At 30.8% G+C, this 13,192-nt stretch overlaps 1 protein-coding gene across 9 annotated transcripts in view; it reads right to left on the reverse strand.

Annotated features, from left to right (window-relative positions):
- Positions 1-13,192, reverse strand: part of TANC2 (tetratricopeptide repeat, ankyrin repeat and coiled-coil containing 2) — a 304,309-nt gene that overhangs the window by 257,002 nt on the left and 34,115 nt on the right. For all 9 annotated transcript variants that reach the window (XM_064495693.1, XM_064495689.1, XM_064495696.1 and 6 more), the window contains exon 2: positions 7,623-7,716. In XM_064495693.1, coding sequence (XP_064351763.1) covers positions 7,623-7,689 — 67 coding nt within the window. In that variant the 5' untranslated portion in view covers positions 7,690-7,716. The remainder of the gene's footprint in view (positions 1-7,622; positions 7,717-13,192) is intronic.

Below are 13,192 nucleotides of genomic sequence, written 5' to 3' on the forward strand. Positions count from 1 at the left end.
CTACTAGGGAAATGCAAATTAAAACCATGATGAAATACTGATACACATCTATCAAAATAATTAAAATAGTGACAACACTAAATTCTGCTGAGGATGAGAAACTGAATTATACACACAATGCTGGTGGGAATATAAAATGGTATAGACACTCTGAAAAAGAGCTGGTACTTTCTTTAAAAACTAAACATGCAACTAAAATATGTCCTGGCAATTATACTTCTGGACATTTACCCCAAAGAAATGAAAATATATGTTCACACAAAACTCTGTACATTTCCCCATATGACCAGCAATTCCACTCCTAGATATATTCCCTCCCCCACCCCCCAAAAAAACTAGTAAGAGGCTCAAACAGATACTTGTATGACAATGCTTAGAGCAGCATTATTCAAATGGAAATAACCCAAGTGTCTACCAACAGATGAATGAATAAACTAAACGTAGCATAAACATACAGTGAATAGTAAGTATTGTCATAAAAAGGAATGAACTTCTACGAGCCACAACAGGAATAAACCTTGAAAACATTATGCCAGGTGAAATAAACTATACACAAAAGGACAAAATAGTGTGATTATACTTATATGAAATACCTAGAAAAGGCAAATTCATAGAGACAGAAAGATATTAGGGCTGGGGAGATGGGAAACGGGGAGTTACTACTTAACTGGGTTTGGCATTATAAAAATATTGGGGGAAATAGCAGTGATGGTTGCACAACACTGTGAATGTAATTAATGCCAATGAACTGTATAATTAAAAATGGCTAAAATGGTGAAGTTTGTGTTACATATATTTTACCACAATAAAAACTTAAAAAAAAAAAAAATCAGTCCATGGCCTATGATACCAGTGCAGTGCCTAGCAGAAGAGACGATTTCAATAGTTAACAGAGATGAGCTTATAAACAAACCTTAGAAAACACATCAGGAAATGATCCACTAAGAAAAAAATCACAAAACATAACAAAAGAACCAGTACCTCCAGTATCTGAGGTAACACAGTGATACAAGAAAACATAAAATTTAACAATTCCATTAAATCTCTAGCTTAAGTCTCAAAGACAGACTGGTTGTTTGAAAATTTAGAAGGTATCTTTTGGTCATAATGGCACTGTATCCTACAAGGTGTTGGACAATTTCACAAAATGAAATGGCAATAGTACTCTTGCCTCAGTAATGCCATGGTTTTCCTTGCTCTCTGTCCTAGACATATCTAGCCTATTTGCCTATGCAACCATGTATTTATAGTTAGTTTTCATATCTTGTAAATCATATCCTCAACAAAATCAATTATTCTTTTTCATCCTTAATTATTCTCATTTATTCTTCCACAGAATTTTACGGTTATTTTACCCAACTGAAAATAAGCCTGCTGTTTTCCTGAATAGAAATGAAATAAATTTATGTGCAAATCCAGAGATGGGATACGTCTTTCATTTGTCCATCTTACACACTTCAATAAAGTTTCTTGTCAAATCTATTCCTGAGAATTTGATGGCTGTTACCACCGTGTAATTTTTTTCTCATTTACATTTCTAATCGTAAATATTGGTGGAGCTAAAAGTGCCAACCACTTTGCCAAATTACATTATTATTTCTAGTAGATATTTACTGGATTCTCCAGGGTTTTCACCTCACTTAAAATCGAAAATGACACTGCCTTATCTTTTCTAATATTTACACTAGTCCTTTTATTTTCTTATCTTTATTGTATACTAGAACCCTCCAAACAATGTAAAAGAATGGTAATAGGAGAAATCTCTAGCATCTTTCTGTTATAATGGAAATGGTTGATCCATTTCTTTGCTTAATGTGATGTTTGGCTGTTGGATTTTGTGAATACTCTTCATTATATTTAAACTATCCTTTTTCTATTTTAATGGCTGCTCAGTTTTATAAAATGCTTTTTCAGAATACATTGATACCATAATGTGGTTTTAAATCTTTTTCTAAGTAAAAAACTTATATTGATTTTCTGATATAGAAACATCTTTGCATTCCTGGAATTCTATTTGTTGTAGCACAATATCAGGAATTATTTACATAACTATAATTTTTACTTACTTTGCTCTCTTTTTTTTTCCATCTCCTGCTTTCCTCACATTTATTTTTTATTTTGGTAGGAGACAGCCTCAAGTTTGTTTTTTTTTTTTCTTTTCAACAAGAATAACATTTAACGAAGCACTAGCGTAATCTTAAGAAAAAATAAATCAGAAGTTTTAGTCAAATTTCAACACAGAATATTTACCAAGTTATTTTTTCTCTCCCAATGGCTGTTACATACTAAGGGTACTATACTTTCTGAGTTCTTGAACATCTAAAGTTGACAGTACTTTTCCCCCTCATACTTGAATGATAGTTTGCCAAAACAATTATATCATGATACCAAATAATGGCATTCGTTGTATCAAAGAAGCATATTGGAACTTTTACTAATTACTTGCAAATATTTTTGAATAATAAAAACAACAGTTAAGAAAAAATATATAAACATTCATTTTTTAAAAAACACAGCACACATTTTTTCTTTATAATTTATAATTCCAAAGAGTTACACAGTTGTCTTTTCACAAAATAAGAGTTCCATGTCCTACATATATGAGAAACAATTTTCACATCACAAATCTGAATTAAGCTATAAAACTTGAAGCTGATCTTCACATGTCCTTAGGGGGAAAATTTTGCCTGAGAAAATTCATTTGTTATTACTTGATATAAAATCTATTTCTGTTAATTATTTATCTAGTGGCCCATATAAAAGCTCAGATTAGCTATTTAAAAGACAAATCAGAACAGCCAATTTCCCTTTATTACAAATGCTTTTTAAACTAAATACTAAATTGGCTTCCTAAAATAAAACAAAACAAATGATTATGCCATGAGAAAACCTACCTTACTAATCTTAAAAATAAACCATGAGCCAAAGTTAATGCAAAGAATAAAGTACCAACCCAATCATGCCTTAACAGTTAGACATTTTAAAAATGATAATGATGAAAACATTAATGACATTCCATAAATATGCTTCTTCTTTTAATATCAAATTTATTCTTAATTTGGAATCCTGTCTTGGAGAATATTTTTAAAAAGTGCTGCTTCTGTACAAATAAGGTTCTTGCCATACAGAATACAAATCACTATTTTTGTAACTACTCTAAATTATAATCATTTTACATGAAAAACCATGGAGAAGAATAAATACTAGAATAAGACTCCTTGAAATCAGTATTGACATAATTAAATACCTAGTAAACCAAAAGAATAAACTTTAATACTACAGTAAGCTCAACATATATGGATTTAATAATATGATCGCTACTAAAGCAGTAGTTACTCAAAAGTCTAGGATACAATAATTTGTAATTTTGCTAAAGCACAAATTTGATGTCTACCTCTATATGGATAATATGTGGAAATGAATCACTTACCTGGCAGTCAGGGCAAAAAGACTATCTAGCAACTGCATCTTAATATGGCTTTACTGTTTTCTACTAGTTATTTTATATAAATTAACTGCTGTGAAGTGACAGAAAATCCTACTGCTGGTGTCAAAAGTGAACAACTAAAGGTGACCAAGAGAATCATAGTTTTTTGGCCAGAAAACAAATTTGGATAAATCTTTCTTTAAATGTCAAATCTGGAGGCAACCTGGTTCTCTGACATGTATGAGTATGAGTGTACGTGTGTGTTTCTTCGAAAAAAAAAAGTGACTGGCAGGGTGATGTCAACTATTATTTGCCTTCTGCCAAACCCAATCAATGTTTGGAGCAATGCAATAACTAAATGCAATGCAGTTCTCTGGATTCAATTCTGAAACATGATGAGGACTTTATTGAAAAAAACTAATGAAATCCAAACAGAAGTCTGGAGTTTAGTTAATAGCAATGTACCAATGTTGGTTCCTTAGTTTTGATAAATGCACCATGGTAATATAAGATGTAACAATGGGGGAAATTAGGTAAAAGTTACACAGGAATTCTCTGTATTATCTTGGGAACTTTTCTGACTAAAATTAACCAAAAATGAAAAGCTCATTAAAAAAAAAAAAAAACTAGGCATAGGAGGAAATAAAATTATATTAGTAAAAACAAATGAAAACAGCACATTTATAGTTACCAGATACAGACTTTTAAGACAAATAAATACAGATACAGACTTACTACCTTCAGGGAGATAAACAGACAAGAGTGAGAATATGATTAACAAAAAACTAGAAAAATTAAAAGAACCTAATGGTGTCCACCTGCAAATTATTTTTAGTTTGAAAGGGGAAAATTAGTATCCATGCAGCAGAGAAACTGGACAGCACCGTGATACGATCATCAAAATCATTAATGAGTGACAGATGGACACTGTGTGCCTCCAGCTGTCATAACCCTAGATGAAAACAACATACATCTACGTAACATTCAGACCACAAATACATAACCTGAATCTAATAATTTTTTTTTAAAAAATCAAACAAACCCAAAATTAGGAACATTCAGTTTTTTTAAAGAGAGAAAGCTTTCATACTTCAAAAATGTCAAGAAAGGCTGAGAAACTTTTTCGAATTAAATTAGAGTAAAAAGATATAACAAGTAATGTAATATCTTATTCTGAAGTGGATCTTGGAAAGGAAGGGGGAAATTCTATTAACAGAAATTAATGGGTAAATTGACAGAATTTAGAGAACAGACAGTAGACTGGATAAAGGTATTGTATCAATGTTAAATTGCTTGAGATTGATAACTGTACTATAGTTATATAAACGAATCTCCTCAAGAAATACTCACTGAAATTTATTACGAGTAAAGGGGCATGATGTATTTAACCAACCCTCAAGTGATTTAAAAAAGTGAGGGAGAGAGGTTGCAGTGCGGGAGAGAGGGAGACAGAGTGTGTGTATATATATAAAGAGAGAATGATAAAGCAAATGCAGTAAAAAGTTCATGAATCTGCAGGAGGGTATCTGGAGTTCTCTCTACTATTGTTGTAACTTTTCAGTAAGCTTAAATTTATTTCCAAATTAAAAAAAAAATCAAACAAGCAATTGGAAGTTCTAAAACTGAAATATACAAAAACTGAAATTAAGAACTGAATGCAGTTAAGAAAAGACTATATACCAACATTGAGTCAATTAGTGAACTATAAGATAGATAAAAAGAAAATATCCAACATAAAGCATATAGAGACAGAAGGACAGAAAGAGTGTAAGAGACAGAGATGATATGCATGTGGTCTATCGAATGAGTAACTGGAATCCTAGAAAGAAAGGAGAAAGAGAAAATGGGAAAAAAATAAAATTTGAAGAGATAATGAGTAACAGCATTTCAGAATTGATGAAAGACATCAAGCCACAAATTCAAGAAACCCTACAAATGTAAATAAATAGCAGATAAACAAAGATTAACAAGAAAACCTCTCCTAGGCACATCAATGTAAACCTAGAAAACTAAAAACAAAGAGAAAAAAGTCTACTGACAACAGTCTTCTCATCAGAAATAATTCAAGAAGCTAAAGACAACTAACAATATTTCAAAGTGCTGAAAGAAAATAACTGCCAACCTACAGCTCTACTCCCAGTAAAAGTATCCTGCAAAAACAAAGACATTTTCAGATAAATAAAAGCAAAGTAAATTTGCCACATAAAGATACCACCTAAAGGAAATTATAAAAAGTGTTCTACAAACAAAAAGAAAGGTGATCCCATCTAGAAAGTGAAGGATGCAGGAAGGAACAAAAGCTGAAAAGGTCTAATATGTGGATAAATCCAAATAATAATGACTACATAAAATAACAACAATAATATCTTGTTGAATTTAAATACATACAGGTGAAAAGATTCTACTGCTCCTGCACTGTCCAAGAAGACGGTAAAAGTACCAATTAATATCAAACTTTGACTGCTGTTTAAATCTTCAAGGTAACCACTAAAAGAATTTTAAGAGTATATAATCTCCAAGTCAATAGAGAAGATATGGAATATACAAAATGTTTGATCAATCTAAAACAAAGCAATAAAGGAGAGAGAAAAAAGGCACAAAACAGTCAGGACAAGTAGAAAACACACAGCAATATGTTATATTTAAACTCAAATATATTATTGGTTGAGTAAATGTAGATGAACCAATGTCTCCCTTAAAAGAAATAACGTTTCTGAATGAATAAAAAAAGAAAATTCAACTATATACTATTAACAGTATAAACATATAGAAATGGTGAAAATAAGAGAATGGAACAAATCATACCTAATAAATACTAATCAGAAGAAAACTGGGATAGCTATACTCATATTAGACAAAGTCAACTTTCAAACAAAAGGCATTATTAAAACTAGAGAGGGACATTTCATTACGGTGAAACAGTTAATTCACTAGGAAGATATAGTAATTCTAAATTTCAATGTATCTAATAAGATAGCTTCCAAGTACATAAAATAAAAACTATCAGGAACTAGAAGGAGAAATACACAATTCCACATAGTGTAGGATTTAATCACATATTTCTCAGTAAATAATTTTTAAAAAATAGGCTAGGATACAAAATATTCAAGGACTACCATCAAAAACTGATCTACACTGCACTCATAACTGTGGAATCCACATTATTTTCAGATGCATCCAGAACATTTACCAAAATTGATCATGTGCTGAACTATAAGGCAAAACTCAGTAAGTACGAAAAGGATAAAACAATATAGAATAGGTTCTCTGATAAGAGTACAATTAAGCTAAGTTAATAATAAGATAACCAAGAAATCAACTGTTTGGAAATTAACAATTACACTTTAAATACCTATGAGTCAAGAGGAAATCACAACAGGAGCTAAAAAGCATTTTGAAGTGAATGATAATAAATACACTATCAATGTACATCTGTAAAATGCATTAAAAATAGGAAATTTAAAAGATTAAAAGAATAGCAACAAGGAATACTGTATAGCAGAGAGAATTATACCCATTATCTTGTAATAATGGAATATAATCTGCAAAAACACTGAAACCACTGAGAACACCTGAAACTAACACAATACTGTAAATTAACTATTATTTCACTTTAAAAAAAATACTGACAACCCTTTAACAGAAAACAAACATTTAGTATTTTAATCTTCAATATTTCTCCCAAAAAACTATATATACAGTTTTGGTTTATTTCTACCTTAAAAGTCTAAGAATTACACCCTCAGTTTTAAATAAAATCTTTATTGTAATGACTGCAAAAATGTTCAATTTATACTTCACTTTATAACCCATTGAGGACAGTTCCTATTTTTACAGTCTCATTCCTCAAAGAGTATCTAGGATTGAAATAATTTTACATGTTAATTCAAAAAGTAAATTTAGGTCTAGAAGGTCTTTATTAGGTAGTGCACAGAAGCATGACACTCTCATATAATAGAAATAAATATTTTTTCCTTCATAAACTTTTCCTTTACCTGACTATTCCTGATAAGTGTTCACGTGTTCCTCTTAATAAACAGTTTGACAGCTTATAGGAAAATAAATTTTCTTTGGTTTTCTAAATTAAATAAGCCATTTAATAAATGAATATGTAAAGTACTGTAGCATTAATTCAGATTACTAAAAAAAACTTTTCTAAAATATCACACAGAATAAATGTAGGATAGTCACTTACCACTTGACCTGTTTTTACGACTTGATTTCCCTCCAGTAAGAAGCATCTTGAGACTATTCCGAAACATGGTTGTGCTATTCTAGTACTCACAAAACTGTAAAAGAAAATGTGGGAAAACATGTTAGAAAACTTAATGTTCTATTCAATTACTTATATTAAGAATTAATTTTAAATGTGCTATAAGGAATTAACTACTATGAGTATGTAGTACTGAAATTTTAACTACATGACAAAAACATTTATTTAAATAATTTAATATAATTTAAGGTTTAAGTATTTCTTTAAAAGTATACTATAATACTTGGAGTAACTTAAAAGACAAAGGTGGATATCACTGAGGATACACAGAAACAGAAAACAGAATTAGGTTGCTATAAATACGGTTTAGCCTTTCACCTGACTCTCTATTTCTTGGACAATTTCCCCACACACAAACCCAAAGTTTAAGAGTCTAGAAACTCTCAGCAGCTGCATATTTTCCATTGGTCAAACCAGAATTTCATCTCACAAGACTACTGATACACATGAATCAGTACCTAACCTCTTTATGTCCCACTCTTATCAAAGGAAAATCCTGCCAAGTGTGCTTTGGATTATGTCCTCTCACCTTCTCAAGAACCTTTATCCAAAAATCATCTTTCTTTTCTCTCTCGTGCAGCTTTAATTTTTTCTCTCTCTACTGAATCATTCCAGTCATAACATAAACATGCTTGTATATCCTATCCAAAAACAAATAAGCAAACCCCTCTATTCCCACACGGTCCAATTACTGCACCTAGATCCTTGCTCTTCACAACAAAATTTCCCAAGTGCCAGTACTTGGTGCCTCCAGCAGAATGAACAGAGCAAACGTGAACTAGAACAGAGTTCTAGTGCATATACTGTGTATCCCAAGCTCCCTCAAGATGCAGAATATTACCATCATACTGGAAAGTTTACTCATGCCTTTTCTCAGTTAATTCTTGTATCTGCCTTTAAGAGACAACCCATTATTCTGATTTTTTTCTAGATTACTGCATACATTTTTTATGTAAGATTCTTGTGCTCTACATATTATATTTTGAGGTTTATCTATATTGTTGACTATATGAATAGTTCATACTTTCTTATGATGAGTAGTATTCCACTGAAAGAAAATCCCACAGTTTATCCATTTTTCTACTGATGGACACCTGTGCTGGTTTTTGGCTGTCACGAATAAAGCTGCTATAAAAATTGTTTTATTAGTCTTTTTAAGCACATATGTTTTAATTTCTCCTGGGTAAATATGTTAGGGGTGGAGTCATGCATTAGGTATATGCTTAGTTTTATAATAAACTACTAGACTTTTCTCCAAAGCAATTGTACCATTATACTCCTAACAGTGTATTAAGAATTTCAGTTGCTGTCCAACCTGGTCAATATTTGATATTGCCAAGTTTTAAAAAATTAGCTGTTCTAGTGGGAATATAATGGTAGCTCATTATAATTTATATTTACCCAGTGACAAATAATGTTTAGCCCTTTTAATATGTGGTAAGAAAGAAAATATATTTTCTTTTTTAAAGTGTCTATCAAATCTTTTACCATGTAAAAATTGGATTGTCTCTTTATTATTGAGTTGTAGATGCTCTTTATATATCTTGGATATATATCTGTGATATATATATATATATACACACACACACATACATATATATATCTCTCTCTGTATATATATAATATATATATTTTATATATATATTTATATCTGTTAGATGTATGTTTTGCGCATAATTTCTCCCAGTTTGTGACTTACCTATTCATTTTCTTAATGTTATTTTTGATGAGCAGATTTCTTTAAAGTTTTATGGTTATTACTTTGTATTCTAATAATCCTTTGCCAACCTCTAAATAATGAAGATATTCTGTGTTTTCTTCTAAAAGTTTTATGATTTTTAGCATTTATGTGATGTTTGATTTATTTTGAATTGATTTTCACGTATAATATAAGACACAGATCAAAGTTAATTTTTTCTAAAATGGTATCTATTTGTTCCACCACCATTTGTTGAAAAGACTTTCCTTTACCCATTAATGACTTCACTGAAAACAAATGATGATATAAGTATAGGTCTTTTGCTGAACTATCTATTCTGTTCCATTGAACTACTTGTTGATATTTATGCCAGTACCATACTGGAGCTTTAGAGTAAGTCTTGAATTCAGGTCTTGTAAGTGCTTCAGCTTTTTCATTAGTTTCCAAAATTGCTTTTTTGGATGTTTAGGTTCTTCGCATTACCATATACATTTTAGAATCAGCTTCTCAATTTCCACAAAAAAACAAAAATGCCTGCTGGAATTTGATCAAGATTATATTATCTCTTTAGACAATATAATTTACCACATAATGAGAAATAAATCATATTATCAGTAGATGAAGCAAAAGCAATTGATAAAATTCAACACTCACTCATTATTAAAAGAAAACTTATACAAAATTAGAAATAAGAGTTCTTTAATATTATGAAAGTGTATCTTTAAAAAAGCCTACAGTAAACATCAAACTTTTGATACATAAATATTCCCCCTGACACTGAAGAATGTGACCACTTATTATCACAACTTGCACTTAACATAGTCCTGGAGGTCTTAGCCAGTACAAAAAGGTAAGAACATGAAACAGAAAGTATACAGAAAGAGAAGAAAGAGATAAAAATGCCACTTTGACAAACAACATGATTATGTACTTAGAAAACCTAAAAGAATTTATAAACTATCAGAATTAACAAGTGAGTTTAGCAAGGTCATTAGTCATAATGTAAAAAACATAATGATTTAAGGTGAACAACAAAAAATAACATCCTTTTTATCAGTGAAGATAAATATAGTTATGACTCCTAAAAATATTTCAAGTATTTATGAAATACTCCTTTTATATATGCATCTTGAGAGCTACTTTTAGGGATTTTTCCTCCTAATCTTACTTTAAGAGATTATCTGAGAAGTAGAAATTCTAAGTTTAAGAAGAACTTACTTAACTAATATTTGAAAAACTTGAAAAAAATTGTATTATATGTAGGGACATATATGAAATATACTTCATATTTTAAAATATATCATGAAATTTAAACAGTAAATTTTATAACTCTTCAACTTGTATTTTCTTAGAAGAGAATGAATAACTATTTTCTTACGTATCAGATCTCCTGTGTATATACAAGCAAGAAAAATATGTATTACATAAAATAGTCTACACGTATTATCTTTTTACTCTTCATTAAAACCTTCTTAAGACAGATGGTATTTGCTTCATTTTAAACAAAAGGAAGCTGAATTAAAGAAAAGCGAAATAGTGGGTGAGGGTATAGCTCAGTGGTGGAGTGCCTGCCTAGCATGTATGAGGTCCTGGGTTCAACCCCCAGTATCTCCATTTAAAAATAAATAAATAAACAAACAAACAAACCAAATTACCTCCCCGCCAAAAAAATTTTTTTAATTATAAAAAACTTTACAAAAGAAAGGTGAAATAGCATGCCCACAGTTATAGTTAATGAATGCCTAAGGCCATATTTGGTTGTGGTTTTTTGGGGGGAGGGGCGCGGGGTGGGGGAGGTAATTAGGTTTATTTATTTATTTATTTTTAGAGGAGGTACTGGGGATTGAACCCAGGACCTCATGCATGCTAAGCATGCGCTCTACCACTTGAGATATACCCTCCCCAACTAAGGCTATATTTGAACCCATGCTCTTTGTCCTCTTCCTCAGTGTGTATTCTTAAATAAGAAACACTTAATAAATCCACTTAAAACAGCTCAAACTATGAAATTTCTAAATCTGGTAATCCAAATTAAAAGCCCCAAAAGTAGTGTTCAATGTGGTTCTTGTTTTTAAAATAAATTTAATTTAAAAAAAATTTTGTGGTACTACTGTATACTTTATTTTACCTTACTCTAGTGAGTTAAAAAAAAAAAAAAAGTACTGTTACAGGTTGGCATTAGTCCACCAAGAAAAAATATGACAAAACTCATTTGGGAAGGAGAGAGAGGAAATATCCTGCTTTAGTGTACACAATGATGTCCCACCCATATCACCATTACAGGATCAGTGCATTCATCCCCCAGGTTGGCTCAGAGCTGCTCCCCCTTCTCCAAAGAGCTGCTCCAGACTGACTAGAGCCACCAATAATGACTCATTAATACATGGTACAAAAGACTAGCTCCTTTAATTCAAGGGGGGACAACTTTGTTGTATGATTTATGCTTCAAAGCCTTCACTCATTTCTTTCTATGCTTTATTTTTCTTCAAATACTTATCTCTAAATGATATACCTGTTTATTGTCAGTTCCCTGACTAGAATATAAGCTTCATGAGGGCATGGAAGTTGCTTGTTTAATTAATTGCTGCAAGTCCATAACTGGAGAATAATGCCTAGTAAACAGTGGGTGCCAAATAAATATTTACTGAATTCATCAATTCTATTTCTTCAGTTTGTATATCACTGTCCAAATCAAACCCCTTGTAGAGAAATCGGTCTTACCCTTTATCCTCAATGGCTAGCTTACAGGAGGCGCTAAACACTTCAATGAATAAATAAATAATGAATGATTAAGCAAAGACTTGATTTATCAAATTATTAACCTGGTAAAGAGGTAAGGGGATGTGATATAAGTAAGCTTTAATAGACAAACAGGTTATGAACTAACTAGAACAATGAAGACTTACTAAGGTAACTGTGTCAGGGAAAGGTATAGAAATTTTAGGCAAGTTCAAATTTTTATCTAAGGAAAAATCAAGAAAATTCTAATCAAACTTCAAACTTCTCCCAAACTTAGACCTTACTATTATATACGTACAGTTCTCCAAAGTTTCAAAAGTAAAAAAATATATAGACACAGGTTATTATTAGAAGAAAAACAAATTATTCCTTAAAAGGTACTAAGACTAGGAGTCAAAATGAATAAAAATTTTGCATCTAAAAATAAACCAAGATAACATTCTAAAGTTAATTTAAGTAAAACGATGATGAGTGGAATAAATTAATTACAATGATAATCACTTTTTGAAATAGTTTTTTTGTCTTTGCTAGACCTAAAACATTTTATAAAAATTGACTAAAATGCATAAAGAGTGAAATGAAACATAAAATACTTATTTAAGGCTAATTATCCATCTCATAGTTACATTTTGATAAAATGACTTTCTTATTCAAGTTAGCATACCACTAGAAAATTTATTGTAATAAAACATTAATATAGAAATGCCACAAAATTGAAGCTAAGTGGGAAATGACAGCTTGAACTAATTGAATTTATGACAGTAATATATAGCTGAATTTCATCCTACTTTTCCAAGTGTTAGAGTCAAACTTTTTTTTTTAATGTTAACTTTCTCAGGAGAAATCATTAAAAAAAATTCCTGGCAAGTGAAACTCTGAAAGGAGGATAACAACATTCACAGACCCCCAGTCATTTCTAATTGTCTCGTACTTAACTGATTCGAACCTTATGTTACCTACATGGCCTCTAAGCTTTTAAGTTTGTGACACCTGGTCTAAACCACTTATGAAAAGTATTGACTATTCTCTTCCTAATGGTCCACCAAGGCTGGGA

The sequence above is a fragment of the Camelus dromedarius genome, chromosome 16 (assembly GCF_036321535.1).
Source record: "Camelus dromedarius isolate mCamDro1 chromosome 16, mCamDro1.pat, whole genome shotgun sequence".
Classification (NCBI taxonomy): Eukaryota; Metazoa; Chordata; class Mammalia; order Artiodactyla; family Camelidae; genus Camelus; species Camelus dromedarius.